This window comes from Neopsephotus bourkii, unplaced genomic scaffold (genome assembly GCF_033783945.1).
Source record: "Neopsephotus bourkii isolate Nb327-2 ecotype Australia unplaced genomic scaffold, CSIRO-AGI_Nbou_v1 NB_1825, whole genome shotgun sequence".
In the NCBI taxonomy this organism is placed as follows: domain Eukaryota; kingdom Metazoa; phylum Chordata; class Aves; order Psittaciformes; family Psittacidae; genus Neopsephotus; species Neopsephotus bourkii.
In genome coordinates, this window is record NW_026902298.1 from 10,223,870 (window position 1) to 10,246,299 (window position 22,430).

The window sequence follows — 22,430 nt, forward strand, 5'->3', positions numbered from 1 at the left end:
CTGCTCACTGAAACTGCAACCCTGCAACTAAAATCTTCTTGGCAGTTATTAATATTACTAATCAGCAGATCCTGGCTCTCACTTCCATCAGGATGCAATCTAGATAACCCATATGTAGTCAGCAATTAGAGAACTTTTGTTTCATGTAGTCCTTCCTACAGTTGCCCTTTCCAAAGACCTGCTGTTCCCATTTCCCTTTTGCCACTTCCTGTTGCTTGAAAACATCAGTCACAGAGCAAAATATAAAGTTGTCTATAATGTAATGAAATTCAGAAACAATTCAGATTAGAAAGCTTCTGAGAGAAAACTGCCCTGGATAGTTTATCCAAGAGTAGAGTGAAAACACATGGTTGATCCTTGTGATCCAAGGTGTAAATGAAGCATGTTACAGCAGCAATGTAGTGTGTTAAAATGGAGAGAATGCAAATAGAACCTAATGCCAAAAGAGAAGTCCCTCCTGCACTTCACATGCACCACAATACACACCAATGGAAGCAATAAAATTCTCTTCCTTTAAACTCCTTGTGTCAAACTCCCTTGGCCCTTTGCCTGGAGGGCTCGGTGCCTTTGGCATCAGCTGAGGTACCGGCAGCTGCATCACAGGTTTTGGCTCCACTCTCGGAGATGATGCAGGATCCTTGCCAACTGGAGTGACAGATCCATCCGTTGGGCTTCGTTTCCTCTTTTCTGGTTCTTGAAAGAAAAAAACCCCAAAGTGTTGGGGGGGGAAGGGAATTGAAAGAAAAAAAAAAATCAGAAAATGAGAGCAGGAAAAGGAAGATGAGACAGATGGTCTCACCTACATCACTCAGCCTGGCATTGAAACAGCTCAGTCCCACATTTGTTCCCATAGGTCACCATGGCTTGCAGACAGTCTGACAACACTAGTGAAAACAGCAGAGGAGAAAGCCAGAGCACTGGTTTGGGGATACTGAAACTATCTCCTTCCTGTGTGTTTGCAACCTACGAATCTTCTTTGACACAGCAGCTGTACTACCTCCTCTGCTGAGTTGTGCAAAATTAAACAACTCTGCCTAAGCCACCAAGAATATCACTTCTGGAATGTAAGCAAGCTCCTCTTGCTGTGCAAAGATGACAAATACAATCCTCTTTGATGGGTAACACTAAATGAAACCTCAGTTAGGAAAAAGACCAAAACACTATTAACTAGAGCTCCCCCATCATTCTCCAATACTTCCCTGATCTAAGCCACCCAGAACACATAAAGTGTTTAGTAGATGTTACTTCTCTGCTGCAATGACTTAAATAGCTTTTTGAGATTAAAGCTGAGTCAGATGTTAAGGAGAGAGGTGGCTTCTTGTCATCCTTTTCTCTGTTGCCTTATGCATGCATTTTCTTTTTTTTTGCATTAAGAATCAGATTTAAGAAAAAGCTGAGAAATAAAGAGGTATTTTCAGACTTTCCCCTCCAAAAGTGCTTAGTGATATAAGAATTATTGTTTAGCTAGAGGTGGTTGGTGAGACACAAGTCTCATGGTTTCACATTAGAAATATCTCCCTCCCTATTCAGGTTGCCTGCAATACCTTCGCAAAACTGTGGATGGGACAGTGTTAGCTGAAGGTCCCCACTCTCAGAATTTCTACTTTATCAGTAAAAGACCTGGGTTTTGTATCTTGCTGCATAACTTCAATCAAATATCAGTATGGACATTATTTTGTTTTGGTCTGGTTACATGTGTGCAAGAAAATGCTTGCAGGCTTTGTAAGGTTTCAGTAACGACGGTACAGTTCTCAACTATTCTAAACCCTTTGAAACATCAGAAGCCACAAAACAGCTTCCTTTACAATAAGGATTTTGTTTGGTTCATAAACACTGTATCCTCATAAGCACCTCTTACCTTTGTTGTAATAGTGGGTATGTGCTATCTCTAGCAGGCCAAAAACGCTGGCCATGCCTCCCAGGCCAGCATTTGCATATGACTGCTCCAGGCTCAGCACAGTGCACTTGAGCAAGTCCAGCATGCCCTTGTAAACCTTACGGCTGATCTCCTGCAATGAAAACCCATCGGTGTTAGTACTTCACAACTGAGGAAGTAACTCAAGAACATAAATCCCCAAACTGCTGAAACATCAGCTTTTAGGAAGCAGTTTAACAAACTAAGCCTCAGCAGGCACTAGGTATGAGGACCCTGGGGAGTTCACCACTGACCACATCCTGTATGACATCCTGTCGAGCATCTTCTTCTGACTGGATCGTGCGATTCAGCTTGCTCAGTACAAAGACACGGAGCTGCTCACTCTCCAGCAGACGTCGGACTCTCTTCATGTTCAGCCAGCCAACACCCTGCCCATCAAGAACATTGTGTACTACCTCCTTCAGGAACTGCTGGTTCTCACTGGTGGATTTAAGCAGAAGCAGGCAAAAGTTAGTCCTCTGCTTACCTTGGCTTGCATGGGAAGAGAGATGTGGCCAGGACACAAACACAGATGCACTTCCTACCAATGCTAAGTTCACAAGAAAAGAAGCTGACGTCTAGCTATGCCTGTCACTAACATAACTGCACACAACCCAAGCTCTCCTCCAAGGGAGGAGAAAGCATAGTCACAGTTGAGGTAATTTTTACTTGCACCACCATTGGCTAGACTGCCTTGTTCTCAGAACAGACTCAATTATAAGGAATAAATACCGAGTTAAAATAGGGAATTTTGGGATCTCAGACAGAAAGAGGATACATTTCGAAGCAGAGAAAATTACGTATGTGCACTATTAACTGTAAGACTATCCATACTAAGTCTTCTTGAACAATGGCACATGCAAGCTTAAGGCCACAGAAAAGTACTACCTAGTTTTCAACAGCTAAACTTCTGAAGAAACATCAGCCAAGTATGACATGACTCTCATATTTACACTCAAAAGTAATGGAAAGTATTACCTGGAATTACTAGTTCGTCCCTGAGGTGATGGAGATTCTCTCTTCACTGTTGGGCTGTGCTTAATGACTGAAGACTTTTGATCCACAAGGGCGCGTCTGTTTCCTAAATGGGAGAGGAAACAGGATGAGAGGAAGGGGTGGGAGGAAAACAATCTGATCCCAGGACAGTAACAAGCAACGCTAATGTTGGCTAACACACCTATTTGGATTACAGGTAACAGACTTCAAACAAAATGGAAACTCCAAAAAAGCAGCAGCGTAGATCATATTCTAGCATCACACATCGGCAGAAAACAGTAATGGGAGTAATGCAGAGAGAAAAAGAGAAGATGGTAATGGGAGCAGGAGGTGAAAGGCAGGAAAAGTTTGGCTGCTCTGCATGCAGTTCCACAACAAGAACCATCTTCAAATTAGTCACTATATGTAAAAGCGTAATGCATTGGGGGTGACTAGTATAGATCATGTGGTACTGGTTACCCAGTGAGAAAGGTAGCCCAAAGTCAGGCATAGGGAATGCTGGAAATCGTTATATCATGCACAGCTCATGCTGTAGGGAACCCACCTTCATTGCTTACTGGGCCAGCTTCAGTAATAATCTCCATTATAGTATTTAACCCAAATACTGGGACACAAAATATACAATTAGTAGTGCACTACAATATCTACACTCCCCACCATCAGCATCAAAAGAATCCAACTACCAGCTTCTTCCCAGCCCTCCCTCAAATCAAAACCCAAATGATGTCAGAGCAGGAAGGATGCTTGAAAGCCCAAGTCAACAAGGGCCAGCCTAAATAATGTTAGAGATAGAGCTTGACTTGAAATTTGGCATCATGGAACCAATGTACTGCATCTTCAAGGACATTACTGCACATATTGGATTTCAAGGGCACTATCAAAAACATCTGCATCACTGAGGAAAAAATATCAATGGAGGTGCATGAAATCAAAATTAAAAAGGAAAATGGAAAGTGGTCAAACAGCAGCAATGAGATGGAGTCCCAGCATCATTTCCCATTACGGTTAGAGACACAAGGTACCACACATGTTTGGTAAGAACAAGTTAATGCAGCAGTTTTATACCTGTACAACAGAGACAAAAACATTTGAAAACCAGTGAAGTGCTCAGTGGGAGTCCCAGTGAGCCAGCATGCACACGTAAATGAACACACACACACACACACTGGCACATGCGTAAAACAGATCGAGCTACTCTACAGAAATTCCATCCTCATATCTGCACAGTAACATTAAAGGCCCTGCAGGGTTACAACAGTCAGGAAGAGAACACAAAAGTGCAGAAGACGAGGCACAAAGCATGAACGTGGAATGGCAAACCCCATCACTGTTTTCTTCCAATGCATGGAATTAGTCATTAAGTTTACCCATGGAAATAACCCTGATATGAGGTATGTTTCTTATCCAGTACAACTGGACATGAAAACATAACCAACTGGTAAAAGGTTGTGCAAAACAGCTGTGCAGAGGCTCTGCGAGTGTTTTCACCCTACCAGTCCCGCTACTCCTCATTTTACACACAGGGAACGGTTACTCATCTCAAAAACAAAGTCCAAAGCAGAAACACAAACCCCAGCTTTGGGCCTTTGTTTCTACAAGGTCAAAGGTCAGCAAAACATGATACCAACCTTCATTCACATCCCTTCCCACTTCCAGATTAAAGTAATCTTTACCGATTAAAATGATGAGGAGGAAAAAAAATACATGAAAAATAAAATCAACATATTAAAAGAAAAGCAGTAAGTTCTAATCAGAGTAACTCAAAAGGTAAAGTAAAACCATTCCCCATTTTAGCAGCTGTAAAGGTCTCAACACTAATATAGCTGCATGTGCTCAGTCACTCTTCTGTTACTACACGTGGTGCAAGGATGATCAGGCTGTCCTGCTCCCCATAGTTAAGAGTAATTTCTCTAGTGCCCATTTAAACATGTTATCTAATGATACTGCAGACGAACAGAAGATGTTCCAATGAAAAGACTGTGCAAGTAAGTTAGGAATTGATCTTCCCTCTGAAGCTGAAGTATGGTTATAATCTGATTTTCTGCTTAGTGAACTGAAAAGGCTATAAACACTTTTGAAACCCACATAAACTGCAGACTTCACGGGAGCTTGGCACTATCCCCACTTACAAATGCAGCAGCAATGCTCTAACAAGTTACCTAAGGATAACTAATCATGAAGATAGTGGCAGTGCAAAAGTAGCACCTACCCCCTGGTTCCTATTTTTTTTACACTGATTACTTAAAATTAAACCAAAGCAAAATATAAACCAATATTCACAAGTGTATCTGTTAACACAGGCTAGACCTGTGCCAGCCAGTCTCCCAGCCCAATTGTTGGGAAGAAGTCTGAATGAGAACTATCAAGGCAATTTACTGTCTTGAGACTTAAGACAGGTACTACCCAAACTACCAAACGTGTCACCCCTGGCATTCCTGTTAGGGGTAAGACCTCACACTGCAAAGTCACACGAACTGAAAAGTCTGTAGAAGACAAAGGGAAATATGGTTACCTTTCAGGCTGGGGAAGGGAGTATTCTTGTCTCTCCCGACTTTGGTTGGTAGGGCTAAGTTGGACAAACTGAAACTTGTGCTGTGGTTTCTGTACAGGCTGCCTATGAGAAAGGAAGAAAACAGTTAAATGCCTCATGCTCACTGCACACTCCCAAGCTTCCTAAACTTCCTGCAATTCACCTTCTTATTCCAAATCCTTAAAGATTAAGTTCTTTATTACCCCAGAGTCTCACAATCATCACATTTACGTCACAACCACATCTGTAATTAGGTAATTCTAAATTCTTAGCTTTCCTGTTATAATCACTGCTGGTTTATTGTTGAGTCTTAAATGTAACAGCAACATCCACCTGTCTTCCTGCACTTAAAAAGGTAACCTCACATCATCTGTGTCTAGTCTGACCTTCCTTTTTGGATCAAATGGATAGCAGGGGCCATGTGAGAAAAAAGCATGATGGAAGATGTCCAAAACATGCAATTCTGAAGTGAGGGTTGTGCACTGTGCTCAGTGAAACACTAAATCTGCCATAAAGGCATGCTTTAAAATAGAAGCTTTCCATTTATTAGGAGGAAACAAAAGTTCTTCCTAGTACAGACAGATCTTAAGAATACAACAATGCATTATCATCTGGTTGTAGACAGCCTGAAAGCATCTCATGTAGATCAACGAGCTGAGTAACACTTCAAGATGTTCATTTAAAATGTCAGCATACTATTTAAATCTGCTTTGGTTCTTTTTTTTTTTTTCAGCCTTATTTTAATAACAATCATTCTACAAGAAACATCCAATATATTTTCCCCACTGCTGCAAACTTCTTGCACTGCTCCCCACTATACTGCAAGACTCAACTGGCCACATCTTCTTTCACTCATTAAAAACCTCTGGATTAGTTTTCCACTCCTGTGGATTTTATTATTAAAATGTAATTGAAAGTAGATGAGCACAGTCAAGAAATGGAATTTAGCACCTACACACACACCAGGGTAGCATGGAAAGCACACTATTTTTGTATCAACTTCATCAAATTGCACACATATCTGTTTAAATGAAACTTGAAGAATTTCTGATCTGTGCCCTGACATGCCCTGAAATAACAGAAGGGCCACATAAGCTTCTTTTCTGAAGGATACATAAAACAATCGTTGTCAGCAGTGTAAAGTAAGTAAGTCCTGTGGCTCCTAATATGAGACCTGGTACCAGTTTGACAACTGTCCTGCGTTCAGCTGTAGCAGTTATTTTTCTCCTTCTTAGTAGCTGGTGCAGTGCTGTGTTTTCAACTTTAATCTGAGAACAACGCTGATAACACCGGTGTTTTTAGCTGTTGCTGATCAAGGACTTTTCAGTCTCATGCTCTGACACTGAGGAGGGGCATAGGAAGCCAGAAGGAAGCAGAGACCGGACACCTGACCCAAACTAGCCAAAGGGGTATTCCATACCACAGTATGTCATGCCCAGTATAGAAACTGGGGGCAGTTACCCAGAAGGCCCAGATTGCTGCTCATGTCGGGCTGGGTATTGGTCAGCATGTGGTGAGCAATTGCAATGTGCATCACTTGTGTTTATTCTTTTCTTTTCTGCTTTTAGTTTTATATTCTCTCCCCTTGTTATTTCCCTTATCATTGTTATTATTGATGGTAGCAGTAGTGGTTTGTGTTATACATTACTTACTGGACTGCTCTTATCTCAACCTGTAGGAGTTATAGTATTTTGATTCTCCTCCCCATCCCTCTGGGAGTAGGGGTGGAAAAGGAGGAGAGTGAACGAGCAGCTGCATGGTTCTGAGTTGCCGGCTGGGCTTAAACCACAACAACCACCAAATCTTTCTTTTGAGTAGCCATCCTTCTATCCTATCTCTCTGTAAACTTTAATATAATCAATAAAATAGCTTAATGAATGCATGAGTACATACTTGCAAAAGACATGATGCCCCCAAAGCCTTCACTGCTATTGTTAGAGACAGTTGAGTTTGGGGAGCTGGCCCTGGAATCTGAATCTGCATCAGAATCACTGGCCAATTTTAAACTGTTTGGACGGAGTAACTTCTGAGACCTGTAAAGAAATTAAATACAACTGTTATCAGCTCTCTCCCCTCCCACTCTAAATCAACACATTGTATGACTGTGGGAGATGGATGTTGGTCTTATTCCACATCCGTTTTCAGCATTCTGTTAGTTCCTACTGCTTACATAAAAGCAAGGAACTCAGGGAACTGAGCATGTGCCTTTATTCAAGCCAGAAGGGGTGAAAGAATCATAGAATAGTTAAGGTTGGAAAGGACCTTAAGATCATCTAGTTCCAACCCCCCTGCCATCGGCAGGGATGCCTCACACTAAACCATGTCACCCAAGGCTATGATCAACCTGGCCTTGAACACTGCCAGGGATGGAGCATTTACCACTTCTTTGAGGTTTCAGTATTAAATGGAAGCGACCAACAACACATTTCAGATGCAAAAGGCATTTGAACAAATGAACATTAAACTGCACGAAGCAGATGGAAACACCAACAGTGCTGTACAGAAGGGCAGAAGACAAGAAGGACTCACCTGCTTCCATTGAGATTTTGGTTAAATCTTGGGGTGTAGCTCTCTTCCTGCTCATCATCTTCGTCCTCCGCGGGAAAACCATACTGTGGTTCAAAGTATGGATTGTCATACTCGCGCTTCCTCACCACCCCTTCTGAGGAGCTTATGCTGCCAGCTGCACTGTCGCTCTCCCGCCGATCCAAGCTTATCTTGGGAAAGCTTGGTTGCAGTGACAAAGAAGGGAGATGGTTTGTAAATCCCGCAACCAACTTCTCTTCCATTTCTGCTGCATCTGCTGACTCCTGTGGACCAGTCAAATCACTGATCTGCTCGCTAACTTGCGTTCCATACAACTGAAGGGCAGGACAAGAACAATTATTTCAAACTGGGAAGTCTGCAGGGTCTCTTCTACTTGTTACTGGGCCTCCACCCCATCCCCATTCTCTGTAGCTTTAATCTAGGATTTCATATACACTGCATTATTTGTGCATTATTCTATGGGCTTACTCCCCTGTAAACAGATCTTGCTGGTAAGTCTTAGCTCAGGATAACAGCCCTCCATTACCCTGCTTCCTGGTTATGCAAACAGGTCCCATTCTTCCTAAATGACCACAGATTTATGCGTTTCCCCACCCCACTCCCTGTTCCTCTAACACATCAAGTCTTTCCAGACTGTTCAAGCAATTCCTGCAGTCACAGCCAGGACCACTGGTCTGTTAATGCTGCATTTTTTTTATGCTCTATCCCAGCATAAGAGGGTACCAGTAAACTCCACCTTGCTCAGAAAGTCCAGAAAGAGCATGCAATTTAATCTGTGCATGGTTTCACAGTCTAGGTTTTGCCCTTCTCCAAAAGAACCATGTGCATCCTCCCATTCTTTATATCCTAATATGCTGATCTTGGGGCTGAACTCATCTCAGTACACACATGATTCACTCCATGGATGACAGTGCTGGGGCTGCTACTGGCTGTAGTACTGGAACTTGAACGAGGCTGGTTGTTCTCTTGGGAGTTTTCACTGTCCATGGCCTGTTCATCCATATCTCCTGAATATTCTTGAAAATCATCAAATTCCACTTCACTGGCATCACCAAGGGCTGCATGAGTCAGGGGGTCAACATCTGCAAACACAGCATTTTGTGTTAAAGAACATTGCCTTCCTCAGCCTTTGGCCCATCTAAAGTTCCTCAGCAGATGACAACTGCCCAGTAGAATAAACTTCCATAAAAACTTAGGTTGCAAAGCAGGAGTAACTTCAAAATTAGAGCAGGTTACTCTGGGCCTTGTCCCACTGAGTTTTGAAAGTCTCCAAGGCTTGACATTCTACTGTGATCCTGAGAACCTGTTTAACTACACTAACCACAGAGATCTCATCCTTATGTCAATGCAGAGTATCTTTTGTTGCAAATCATGATCATTAGCTCTTGTCCCTGGGACACAGGAAATGCATTGGCACTCCTAGAGTTAATTTACTTAACTGAGAGTTTCCCACTCTCACAAGAGAAACTATCGCTGCAGCCTCCATATAAGAATGCATTTTCCTGTCCCCACTAGGACACTGTGACTCATTAAAGCCAGCACCAAGAACCAGTATGTGGGGGCAGAAGAAAGCTCGTACTCTGCTACCCATATTCCACATTGTTTACTGGCAGCAGCAGGTTATTTCCAGATCTAGTGAGCCAGTTTTGTTCAGCAGCACCTATTTCTGTCCTTCCTCCTCCCACTGTCCTTTGGAGGAGGACATTTTATGTTCATGAGCAGGAGAAATGTCTTTTTTCAGCCTACCCCTAAATATTGAAGCAGTATAGAAGACACTTTCACCTCAGAGCAAGAATACAATGGAACAGTACTTTGATCTGATTCAGGGAATTAGGGGAGGTATTTTTTTCCAGAGCGCAGATGAACAGGGACAAGGAGACTTACGTGGGCCTTGTGAAAGTGAAGTTCAAAGTTACTCACTTGGGGTATCACCATTAATGTCACATTTCATCATCTCACTGACAAAGTCACCAAGGGAGGAGTAGGAGGAACTTGAGTCATCATAGTCGACACTGTCACTGCCACTGCCACAACAGGTAAGAGAGAGAGATGAGTGGCAGCATAACAGCAACAGCCAGGCCTGATGTTTCAAAGGTGTGAATAAGCACTGTTTGCATGGGCCTCTGAAAAATCTCACAGTATTACAGTCTCTATAACCAAATCTCTGGCCAGAGTCATGAAAGGTCAGAGCAAATGAAGTAGCTTTGATGTAAATGAAGAGACATTATGGGAAGGCATTTAAAGGCTCTCAGCAAAGTCAATGAGGTCAAGCAGGGAGTAGTGTATTAATTGTTTGTGTGTCAACTTCAAGGGAACTGGAAATGACAAAGCATTCCCTTTTTATACTAATGAAAAATCCCACTCTGTCAGGACCACTGGTGCTGTGTAGAAGGTAAAAGATGAGCAAGTCCCAGCCTGAAAGAGCTCACAGGCTAGCAGAGAATTAAGAATAATAAAACTAGATGCAAAACTCCAGGAAATACAGCCAAAACTACTGTAAAAAAAAAGCTTACTCTTATTTTACTGAGCAAATGAGGAGGTCTCAGGCAGTGGGTAGTACTAACAAGCTTTGCATAACTATGTGCACTGAGTAGAGATTTGGAAGAGTGCTAGGATGGGTGGGAGTACTTGTAGTACTGCCGTAGAAATAACCAGAGATAGAACAGCATGGAAGAAAAAGCATTAGGGTGGGAGGAAATACCAAATGTCAAATGGCATATAGATGGCAAAAGAAAAGAAGAAAATACAAATGGAGAATCACATGATATGAAAGGTTGAGAAGATACTAACAAAGGGGTTGAGAGGCTGCTGTCATGACAGAGCAGTAGGACGGTTTACTTCAGTGTCAGTATTCTGCCCAGAAAGAAGAAATAGAAGAGCAACCTGGCAGGCTAAGGAAAAGGCTACAATCAAGAAGTAGGAGGAGAGGCCCAGCAATATGAAGTAACTACCATGTGACTTGTGTCACGCTCCTCACTAACCTGTCATCAGTGGGATCCGAGTCTGTTTCTTTCTCTGCTGGGACATTCAGTGCTTCAGCCAGCTGTGAATTACTGTCATAGACACGATAGTGGATGGGGTGCAGCTGGTGAGCATACCACTTTGGTTTGTCACCAATCAGTGCCGGGTCAAACATGTCTGCACAAGAAACAAGGAGAAAGTTAACTGAACCCATTTATTGGTGTCAAAGGCTTCACTCACAGAGGCTCTCCCCTACTAAGTCTTGCACAAAGGAAGGGACAGTCTCTACTCTAAGAAGCCTACTGTACAAACAAGACAAGAGGTAAAATTAATGGGAAGAGTGAGTGGCTAACAGCTAGGCTAACCCGGTAGAAACATATGAGGACATAAATAAAAATGCTCCTTGAACTGGATTTCCCTGCAATGGAGGAATAACATGATGTAAAACTAAGCCCTTCCCTAGAATCAATCTATTTTTTAAGCTCCTGCATTACATTCAAGTGCAGGAAAGGCAAGACCAAAACTTACTGTTATGAATTCTCTGGAAAGCATAGTTTGTAGGGTTGAGTGACCATTCTCCAAAGTATTCTACTGCCTGTGTTCTGGAAAGCTTATCTGCAAAAGGTGTTTGCTTCGGCCTAGAGGCAAGGAAAGAATTTGCTTGGAAGGCCACCACTGGTCGTGGGAAGAGCCGAAGAGTGCGAGTATGCATCTGGAAACCTTGCAAAACGTTTGGTGAGTTGAAGAATCTCACCATGGCAACCCTGAAAGGAAAACAGAGAACAGCGTATCAGATAAAAACACAGAACACAACAGGAGAGAAGACAGTCTTCTTAGAAAATTATTGTCTTGAGATAAAAAAGGAAGGAAAAAAAAGCCACCAAGAAATCAGTCTGGTTTAATTCACCACCTCAGCAATAAGACCCAATATCCCAATGAGGGATATCATTCTCCTGTCCACTAGTTGAGGTGACAACTAAGTCTTGAGCATTTTTTTGTAGCTTAAGGCTTCTGATTTAAGCTGAGCATTGAAGAGCAGACTAACAAGTCCAGGTGAAATGGATGATCTATAGGAGCATGCAAGAAACATGCAAGATAAACAGTTATGCTCATGCAGTTAACAGATCTGAGATAAACACTGCTCTTTTTTGCCCATGATGTGAAGAAGAACCTGGAAGAAATGTCTATTGATGAACACTCAACACTACCCTTCTGTTCAGGCTCACCTGGTAGCCACATCCACAGAGTCCACATCATTTCCATAGATCAGAGGGTTAAATTCTGTGGAAGGAGTAGACTGCAAATCATTCTGTGGTCTTCCCAGCAGCAGTGGCACCTCCTGTCCCTCTTGGAACTTCTCTAGATTAAGAATGGGCTGAGTATTCAGACTCATGCTGGCCAGTGCCTAACAAAGGACAACATTATGCACATATTCAACAAGAAAAGTTATTCAAGGAACAAGAGAGAGATCAGAGCTACCCTGCCCTACAGGCAACTGCAACTGTGCATGCCCCATTAGCTTTTCTTAAACCACCTCCTCTGCTGAGTCAACAAACATCTTCAGGCCCTCCTTTGTGTAGATTGTCAAAACAATCTCCTCAACGCTAAAACAGTGCTGGAGCCAGCCAAGGAGGAGCACAGAAATTCACTTTGCTACATCACTCACAATGTGGAAACAGTTCAAATTAGACTACCAGTAGGGTGGCACTGTGTACAACACTGTACAGTTATTCCCATGTGCAATTTGAATACATCTTGGGACCCAGAGTCCTTGAAACTTGCTTTGTAACTTGACCATTCAACCAGTAAGTTTGATATCTCAGCACAATGCAGAGACACCTTTACACAGGTATCTGCCTGTTTCCCTGCAAACCTCCACTTCCCACTTGAATGAGTTCTTCATCTCTCCATAAAGCTACCATCTTCTTCAACCCTCATAACAACTTCGAGGATATTCACCAGAGCAGCACAAGTGGTAAATCAGTCCTGGACACCCAGACCTATCTAAATCTTCCTCATTTCTCTCATTTGCCCCCTGAATCTTCATCTTTTTATTTCAAAAATAAATATATGAAACAAAACAAAACCAAAAATTCCGAAAGGAAAAGGGTAAAATGGAAGATCGAGGGGAAAAGAATAAAATAAAGAACCTTGTTGTCAGGAGTGAGCAGCTGTTTCTGAGTGATTGCAGTCATGCTAACCAGACACTGGAGGCAAGATGGAAGATCATATGATAACAGCAGCAGCCCATCAGAGCCAAGACGAACACATGACCACAGAGAAACAGATGGGAGGAAAAAAAAACCTCTATTACTACCAAATATCACAAATGAGAGGAAATAAAAGGGACCACAGAAAAGGTACATCTGGGGAGAAAGGTCTAACTGCCCCACCCCCAAACATTCAGATCTGGCCACTTGCGTAGTATGAAGGCGGCTGTCCTTACTGATGCAGCTATGAACTTTCTACTGCAGTTTAAAAGCAGCTATCCTGAATTTTACTCATTGACACTAAGAGCCAAAGGCACACCAAAGTGTTAACCTTAGTGATGTGTGTCACAGTTTAGTCTTCTGTACTTTATACAGCAACCAGTAGCATTCCTTCTTTGCCAGCGATCAATACTTAATGATAATCTCTATAGGAATACATAGAAATGTAACCTGAATTTGGGTGAATTTTAAATGCCTTCAGTGAATCTGCAATTTGTTCTGATATCCAGCTCTGCCCTACTGAGACAGTTTTACTGAACAGTGACTGAGGCTGCAAGGGGGTGAGGCAGAAGTCATGGGAAGGTGGATCTAACAAAACTCCAAGCAACACATGGCTTCCATCTGTGCTGACAGCAGGTACTGGCGTTATCACAGAGGTTACGCACTTTGCTCTCCTGATCTACAAGGAGAGGGAAAGAGCAGAAGTCATCACATCAGTAACACACTTTACCTTTAGATACTGCATGCAGCGTGCATAAGGAAAACAGAAATAAAGAGATAAAACCTGCTTGACACGATCAGCCAGGATGACCCAAGCTGATTAATGGCTTAGCAGGACCTGAGAGGAGAGACTGAGACCTCACACACAGATCTGTGAATGGAGGGGAAACAAAGACGATCATAGCTTGATGATCAAGCCAGACTTTAAAGCCCACATGGCGAATGTAAAGGAGGAATCTGGAACTCTGCACCAACTGGAAACAAGTTAGCTCCAAACAGTGAAAACCAGAAGATAATCTGTTGTGTCCAGGAGAATTTAAAACTATCCCTTACCTGGCTAAGACATTAACTGCAGTTAAAAGCCTCAGTGAGCACTCATTTGTCCAAATTAACACTCTCCATTAACATAGAAAAGCAGCAACTGAATACCTACCACATCTGGATCAACTGATACTGCTTTTCAAGCTCAAAATGCTGCTGTATTCTAACATGGGGATGTTCTAACTGGCAACTATACAAAACAGGCATTTTAAACAGGTTGACAGAAAATTCCTTGTCCCGTACAGCTGCAGAGCTGTGCAAGACTACATCAGCTAAGTCCTACTGAATCTGAATCCTCTTCCCAAAGTGTTTTACCTGTTTCAGGTGCTTTTTCAGCTCTGAAGCCTCTGGTTCTGGCAGTGCTGGCAAAGATTCTGCATTTGTGGGAACGATCACCTGGAAATAAGCACAGCAACAGACTCAGAATTCCCCAGCTGTAGTCAGTTCATTTCCAAACCAGAATCTCCTGAATCTCCACCACTCCAGAGACTGAGCAATGAAAGCCATAAGGTAAAATAATTAATAATAATAATAATAAAAGCCACACAATACATAGGCACCTGCATCAATACTTCGATTTCCGCTGCTTTTTTGGTTGTTACTGCTTAAAACATGACCAAAAATGGAGGAATGACTTTATCATTTCCTACAAAAAAAGAGAAGTTTGAACCAACATTCATCCTTTGGATTTTCCTTCAAGTAGAAGATGTTATACACATTTCCCTTGAACATGGGCCTTGCTTGTGCCCCAGTAGAAAGCAGGATACATAGCTCTATTTGAATCATGACAATCAATGTTGCTGGAAGGCTCTTATCAGATTGGGTTTCTTAGGTAGGGCTATAAGAGACAGGGTCACAATTACTCAAGACAACAGCTTTCTAATTTGTTTGAGGATTTATCTTCTAATGATATAGCCAGATGGATTAATTAAGAATGAATGTCTTAGAAGCAAGAAATGGGGACCTTGAGACACACCACAGAACATAATTCTGAGGGTTAAGACAGGAATGGCACAGGCAGGCTGAGGCCAGGCATTCTTAAATTCTCAATAGGTACATAGATGAAACTACACAGTTGCCTGGAAGCAAAGCCACAAATCTTTATGGGCACCACTTACCCTGTTGGTATCCAGGTCAATAAGCCATACATCATCAGGCATTTTAAAATCCAGTTTGTAAAGGAAGAAACTTGCTGGAACACCGATGATGTAAGGTGTAGGGGCTAGAAGCAACTGAAAGAGAGACCTTATTAAGGACAAGGTCTGCATATGATAACAGAGAGAAGCAACAAGTCAGATGAGTATACCCTCAGCTCAGAGTGAGTCTGTGCCATTGCAAATAGGCACAGACTATAGGCAAAGGCTTTACCCTTACACTTAGGATGGTAATTCAGTTTCAAACCAATAACATCTCTAGGAAGCAGAAGAAACAGACACACTTTTTCAAGTGGACATGGAAAACCTCAGGGGAAATTCAGGTTGTTTCTGATAAGGGAATCAGCAGAGGGAAAAGGTTTAAATCAATAAGGCATGGTAGCACCTTGAGAACAGTGGCTTGGAAGGCTAATTTATTCTTTAAATCTAGAGCACTCGGTCACCCTCAGGGGATGATACAAGAACAAACCTGCAGCATTAGTTGCACAATAGCCCTGCAGTAGTAAGATGGCCTGAATTGTATCCTTCCAAGCAAAATAATGAGCTCCTACAGAGAGCTGACTACTGGCAAAACACAGCTTCCAGTGTCAGTAACTCAACACTTCGTATTTCTGAGGAGAATAAACTGCAGGCAATAGTTTCTAAGCTCTGAATTCAGGGTTCTCAAGCATACTTAAATATCACTCTGGAACCTCCCCAACAACCCTTAATACTCTGTTGGGAGGAGGGAGGCGGGGGAATATCACAATATTGTGGATCTATGGCCTTTCAGTCCATTGCTTGTGAACTACTGCTTTGAATCATACAATTTACTAAGCATGCTTTGAAGATATCCTGGAAAAGTGGTGTTACCTATGATTTCAATAGTGGTACTCAAAGAACATTCTTTGCAAGGCAAAGAACTCAAAGTGGTACTCAAAAGAACATTCTTTGCAAAGAGAAACCAGTGGGGAAGGAAAGAAGGACTGCTCCTGTCACAGAAACATCTTTTGCAAAAGACCAGTAAAGGAAAAATATGTACCTGTTCTGCAGAAGCCATGCAGGTGGGAAGCAGAGGAATCACTGGGAACATGTACTCTAATGGGTAGATCATAGCCACAAAGGCCATCACAGACATTGAGAGTGCATTATAATCTCGGGACTGCAGTACAACCTGGAACCAAAGAAACTCACATCAGCACCACAGCAACCATTCACCTGTAATGCTTTCCCTAGGGGTATGCAAAGATCACAGCCTGCAGGCATCTGATTTGAGGGCTGTGAACTGCATGACCCTTTATTCATCTGAAAACAAGTTTTGGATGCTTTTTTGAGCAAGAGCAAAACTTTTCAGAACAGGAACCTCAAAAGAAGCTATTCCTCTCCCCCACAGAAAAACTGATTCCAGAAGACAGCTGTTCTGCACATCCAGTCTACCCTGGTTTTGAAAAGGACAAAACTTTCTATATACCTATCAAATATCACCTCTTCCTTTCTTACCTTGTGCTCCAGAAGGATGCAGGTCAGCACCTGCAGGCAGGCATCCACTCCCAACAACTCCAAGGGCAGATGTAATGGGAAATCCACCAAGGTGAAGCGGGATGGATCAGGAAGAGCAAAGGTCAAAGCTGGCTGCAACTCATGTGGCAAGACTTCCACATCCACCCGCTTCTGACCAGCGACAGGCATTGGCGAGCGTAGCAGCCGGTATATCCAGGCCTCGATCTCCCGCAGGTCGTGGAGCAACGCACTGGACTTCTCTTCCACCAGGAGGGAGCCTGTGAAAATCCTCCACATTGTGTCCCTGTACAGGGAGAGCAACAGGTTAATACTCAAGGAGCTTCACTTGACAGCCATTCCAGCAAAAAAGCATACCCAGAATTCAAAGATGCAGCCAACAAACATGTAGTGAGGCTGGGATTTCAGCTTATTGAAGTAACCACATTGGGAAGCATCAATATTTCTATGGCAGGAATCAATGGAGGTATGTCACTTCCACCTGACAGTTCATTCATTCATTTAAAGGGTTCAGCTAGGTCCAGATCGCTGAAGATCTCTCATCACCATGGTGCCTGAAATTCAGCATGCACGTAGGATACCCACTAGTATCTGAAGGGATCCTACAAGGATGCCAGAGAGGGATTCTTCATTAGGGACTGTAGTGATAGGATAAGGGGTGATAGCTTCAAACTTAAACAGGGGAGATTTAGGTTAGATATAGAGAAGAAATTCTTTATTGTGAAAGTGGTGAGACACTGGCACAGGCTGCCCAAGGAAGTTGTGGCTGCCCCATCCCTGGCAGTGTTCAAGGCCAGGCTGGACAGGGCTTGAAGCAACCTGCTCTAGTGGAAGGTGTCCCTGCCCATGGCAGGAGGTTGGAACTGGATGAGCTTTAAGGTCCCTTCCAACCCAAACCGTTCTATGAATCATTCTATAATGCTCTCATATCTCATCCAGAATGGTGGCAGACTGATTGATTGTAGGATTCTGCTTCCAACAGTCCTACAAACCCCTGCAAGAATATGAACTAAACCCGAGATAACAAAAATATTGCACACCAAGATCTCCCACATGTTTTGCTGTTATAAAATACCACATGGTAATTCAAACCTGCTACTTTAATTTTCCCAGGGGATATATGCTCAGCATTCCTTCTCCTGCCCCCCTCTTCTGTCACTTGTTTCTTCTTTAAGAATTATTCCCAAAAAGAGCAAATTTTTCAAGTATCACATGCCATTCAAACACTGGAATACTTTAATACCCCTTCCAAAAATCAGATGAGCTCACGGAATTGAGGAAAATCATTACATTTAGCTTATTTCTGCCTCAGTAATGATCAGACTAAACCAAGTGACAAAATAGGCTCCCTTTTCCATTGGGAAGAAATAAATGATAGAAATGATAGAATCATTTTCTCTCCAGGCATCAGTGAATTGAGGTGATAACACTGCTAAACCAGGAGTCAGTCATAAGCTCAAGTAACCTAAGAAGCAGGCTACTGCTCTGTGAACAGGACAGATTTCCCCTTTCCTGCATAATGTGAAGAGCTTATCAATAATCACAGAATCACAGAATCCCAAGGGTTAGAAGGGACCTCAAGAGATCATCTGGTCCAACCCCCCTGCAAGAGCAGGGTAACCTAGAGTACATCACACAGGAACTTGTCCAGGTGGGCCTTGAATACCTCCAATGTGGGAGACTCCACAACCCCCCTGGGCAACCTGTTCCAGTGCTCTGTCACTCTCACAGTAAAGAAGTTCTTCCTGATGTTAACGTGGAACCTTCTATGCTCCAGTTTACACCCATTGCCCCTTGTCCTATTGTTTTTCTTGCCTTTGACAAGTTGAATTTGGAGTGTACCAAGTTACTTACCTCATGCTCTGAGCTAGCTCACAGCCCCAACCCTCTTACTACTGAGATAACCCCCACCTTCTCCAAAGATGTATTTTGTATTTTCTGTTTTCACTTAGCATACTGGAAAGGAAAATACCACCCTTAGATGGAGGTGTCAGGAGCAATGGCACAGACATACATCCATGACTGATATAAAGACATTGTTCTTTCTTTACCCAATAGTGCAACAGCTTTTGTTACATATCCAACATTATAACAGCAGATATGTAAGTTTACTATATTACATTAAAAATACACCAAGTCCCTGCTAATTTGTTACCAACTCCCATTTCCATATGCTTCCTAAACAACTCCTTTGTTTTCTACCTCTCTACCCTCTCCCCCTCAAATACTGTACTTTGATTTCTTTCAGCCATTCCTGCTTCTGTAGTCTTTTCTCTCCCAAGCTGAAGTTCAGAGTTTCATCAGCTCACCAAGCACCTTTTCATCATTTCCCTCTTAACCCAAGTGGAAATACTGTTATTTCTTGGCTGTTTCTAATCTGCTAGAGAATCAGTCCTGACGTATGTACACTGCCACAGAGGTTACAAACATGCCAAACATGTGCCAAACAACAGAATCAGTGCTCAGCTTCAGGAAAGATCAATGAGTTGTTGTCAGGATAGTACCTCTTAAGGTGTATCAAAAGTGAAAACCATACCAGCTTACAGAATCAGACAGAGAAGTTTTAAAGAAATCATCATAAAATTTTCCTTTTCCTACTGTGATCCTGGGTTAAAACAGCAAAAAGGCCAACCACTGGTGTTTGGCTGCTTCTGCAACCACACATTTGCCATGCAACAACTGCAGCCCTGGACACAACCACTTGGAGGAAAAAGTTCTTTCTTCCCCCTCAACATACCTCTGCACCCCACGAGGAATCCCCAGCTTCTTGCCCAATAATCTCTCACTACAGCAGTCCACAAGTCTCTTGAGGGTGTACAGACACTCACGAAAGGTGGAAAAGAAGGGGTAATGGCTAAGGATGCACAGAGAAGTCAGAGTGCTGTTCCGAGAGCGATGGCTGCCTTTGGCCAGGCGCTTACTGCGTGGTGATCGATTCACATCTGGGGTAGACTCTGTACTGGGAGCCTGTAGCGAAGAGCCACTCTCTGAACTCTCAGTGCCCACCTCCTCCTGCGGGGCAGACACATCCCCAGCTTTGGGGACTTTCTGTCCCTCCCGAGCTCGGTGCCCCCCTGTGCCTTCTCCCTTCTCCTTAGGTACTCTCTTCTGGAAGGAGCGGTAGAAGTTGACACAGATTCCATAGCGAATGACGCCCGTGTCCTTGTCTGTGAGTGTGAAGACAAAGGAAGTGTCATCACGGAAGCTCATGCGTTTCTGCCGCACACTCAGGCATCCTTCTGGCTGGCAGAAGAACACAACATCAGGTGGTAGAGGGAAGTCCACATGGTCTTCTAGAGGGTAACGCCGCAGCAGTTCAGGAGTCTGAGCAACACTATCACTACTTGGCTGCCTATAGAAAAAGCAAACACAAGTAACATATAAGAGTTCACTGATGCCAACAAAACCCTTTGGTTTCTCCCTACTAACATGTTAGCAGCCTTCACCTTTGTTTCTTCTGTCCCTTACTAGCCAGGGGAAGGGCAGCTCCTCAGTCACTAGCCACAGTGCTCAATCAGTAACCACAATGCTCAGTCACTAACACAAGGCCACAACTGTAGAAAGGTTAAAAATTCTATACCATCATTATCCAGGCCCGATAAGGAGCCTGTTCAAATCTGACTGAGAAAAGAACTTTCAAGAGTATGTTGTTCTCAGCTGAACATCATAGTGCCATGTCTCCCTGATTTTGATTGCCAAAATTAACTGAACTACAGGGGTCTCTGGGCGACATTTGGGTAGCAAATAGACTGTCCCTCAGCAAATACAGTCAGATGAAATCCCCTGAGTTTCAGTCATTTATGACTAAGATAATAAATAATTCCTAAGTGGGAAAAACAACAGTTTACTAGGAAAGAACTCAGACAAATGGTGGAATAATACAGACCTCATCCTGTAAAATCTTCATTAAGAAGTTCTGGCAACCATAGATACACATATTTCTGTGTTTCACTTTTGAACTGGATTTGAAGTGTAAGTTACTGTAACAGCTGGGATTTATATATACTTATGCATATATACTATATATATACACTATATTGCATATATACTACATGCAGACCTATTTAATGCTATTGCTCTCCAACCTTGGTACCACAAATCACTAACGTAACACAAAAACACAAAGCAATACTGTTTATTCCTTATTTTCCACCAGAACAACAGATCCTTTCAAGGTATTAACTATTTTCCTACCACTGCTTTTCCACTAAAGCTACTAAATAACTGCCAGAGAAATAGCATGAGATCCACATAATGAACAAAGAAATACATGTCCCCACTTCCCTTTGGTTTGACCACTTTGCTATAAAGTCTGATATCTCACAGTTTTTAAAAGTAATCAGCATTTAGTATCATGTTTACTAAACGAGATGTAGGAGACTTGGCTCCACCATCACTCTCCTATGAGATCTCAAACAAGACATTTCCTTACCTTGATATTTTAAATCTGCCCATTTCAAGATAAAAATGATGGTTCTTTTCCCTCATCTATTTGACAGATGACAAAACCCAAACAAGTAGTAACAGAATGTTTGTCATTTACCCAAGAAAATCACTGGTGTCAATAGCTCTGCTGACTAAAGCTCCCAAACTAATACTTGATTGAAGTAAAAAAATGTATAGTGCCTGTACAGGTAAGTACTGAAATACCACAGAAAATGAAAAAAGAAACCCTGAAAAGCTTTTCTATATGAAGGCGGATGCATCATCTAATGCATCAACTAATGCATCATCTGCTGAAGAAATGTCAAGTAACACTGGTACTGTTTAAAGAGTCTATTTGGTTAAAGAAAAACTGTCATCAGCAAAGTACCAGTGAATATATCACCAGTTCATGCCCTTGCAGTAATATCAGTCTACAAAAACAATGCCTTCTCAGACATTTAGACAGTTTGCACCTAATAAAAGGAAATACTTCCAAAAGGCATTGCTATTTGTGCACAGTGGGAAAGCTGTAATGTTAAAGGCCACACAGAGCTCTTATGGACTTTGCAGAAGCTACTTCAGACAGGTCCATCTCTTATCATTGTCATTTGCTGAAGTGCCTTATGAGACAACAGACCTCTAAGCATTAGCTATTCTTGCCCAGCAAAAAGCAAGAGAACTGTAGGAGTCCAGAAGTGATGTTAGCAGATTTCTAAGTGAGAACATCAGACACTATAAGCGTTACTGGAGGATGCAATTAACATTTCTTCCTCCCCCTTTTCCTAGTTAGTGACACACAGATGAACAACTTGGTTGTTTTCCTTCAGACTGTAAAAAGTAATGAAACTACTAAATTATTCTGTCCATAAAATACAATAATAAAAATAACTATTACTTAGGATTATGTAATTTCTTCCACTGAGCCTATTTAGTCTTTGCACTCAAAGTATTCTGAAAAGAAAGGGGAAGATAAAGCAATAGCATGATGCATATAAATCACTGATATTTAGAAAGTAAACCAGACTTTAGAATACACCCATTAAATAGACTGGCAGAAAGTTATTGTATAAACTTTGAATAAAGAAAAATACCATTTACTGAGCACCTGTGTATTTGCCAAGCAGCACACACATCAACGCCATGTTTCATACATG

At 42.3% G+C, this 22,430-nt stretch overlaps 1 protein-coding gene across 24 annotated transcripts in view; it reads right to left on the minus strand.

Moving 5' to 3' along the window:
- The window catches only part of MADD (MAP kinase activating death domain), a 71,647-nt gene that overhangs the window by 32,397 nt on the left and 16,820 nt on the right, over positions 1–22,430 (minus strand). For 6 of the 24 annotated variants that reach the window (XM_061343477.1, XM_061343469.1, XM_061343474.1 and 3 more), the window contains 20 exons: positions 19,589–20,203; positions 16,834–17,137; positions 16,376–16,507; positions 15,319–15,432; positions 14,516–14,596; positions 13,100–13,156; positions 12,176–12,354; positions 11,478–11,713; positions 10,970–11,126; positions 9,909–10,015; positions 8,877–9,070; positions 7,971–8,302; positions 7,335–7,474; positions 5,424–5,525; positions 4,540–4,578; positions 3,456–3,515; positions 2,894–2,996; positions 2,170–2,356; positions 1,859–2,009; positions 487–693 (listed from right to left, as the gene is read on the minus strand). In XM_061343477.1, the coding sequence (XP_061199461.1) occupies positions 487–693; positions 1,859–2,009; positions 2,170–2,356; positions 2,894–2,996; positions 3,456–3,515; positions 4,540–4,578; positions 5,424–5,525; positions 7,335–7,474; positions 7,971–8,302; positions 8,877–9,070; positions 9,909–10,015; positions 10,970–11,126; positions 11,478–11,713; positions 12,176–12,354; positions 13,100–13,156; positions 14,516–14,596; positions 15,319–15,432; positions 16,376–16,507; positions 16,834–17,137; positions 19,589–20,203 (3,497 nt within the window). The remainder of the gene's footprint in view (positions 1–486; positions 694–1,858; positions 2,010–2,169; positions 2,357–2,893; positions 2,997–3,455; positions 3,516–4,539; positions 4,579–5,423; positions 5,526–7,334; positions 7,475–7,970; positions 8,303–8,876; positions 9,071–9,908; positions 10,016–10,969; positions 11,127–11,477; positions 11,714–12,175; positions 12,355–13,099; positions 13,157–14,515; positions 14,597–15,318; positions 15,433–16,375; positions 16,508–16,833; positions 17,138–19,588; positions 20,204–22,430) is intronic. The other 18 variants (XM_061343479.1, XM_061343467.1, XM_061343475.1 and 15 more) reach the window with 10 other exon arrangements.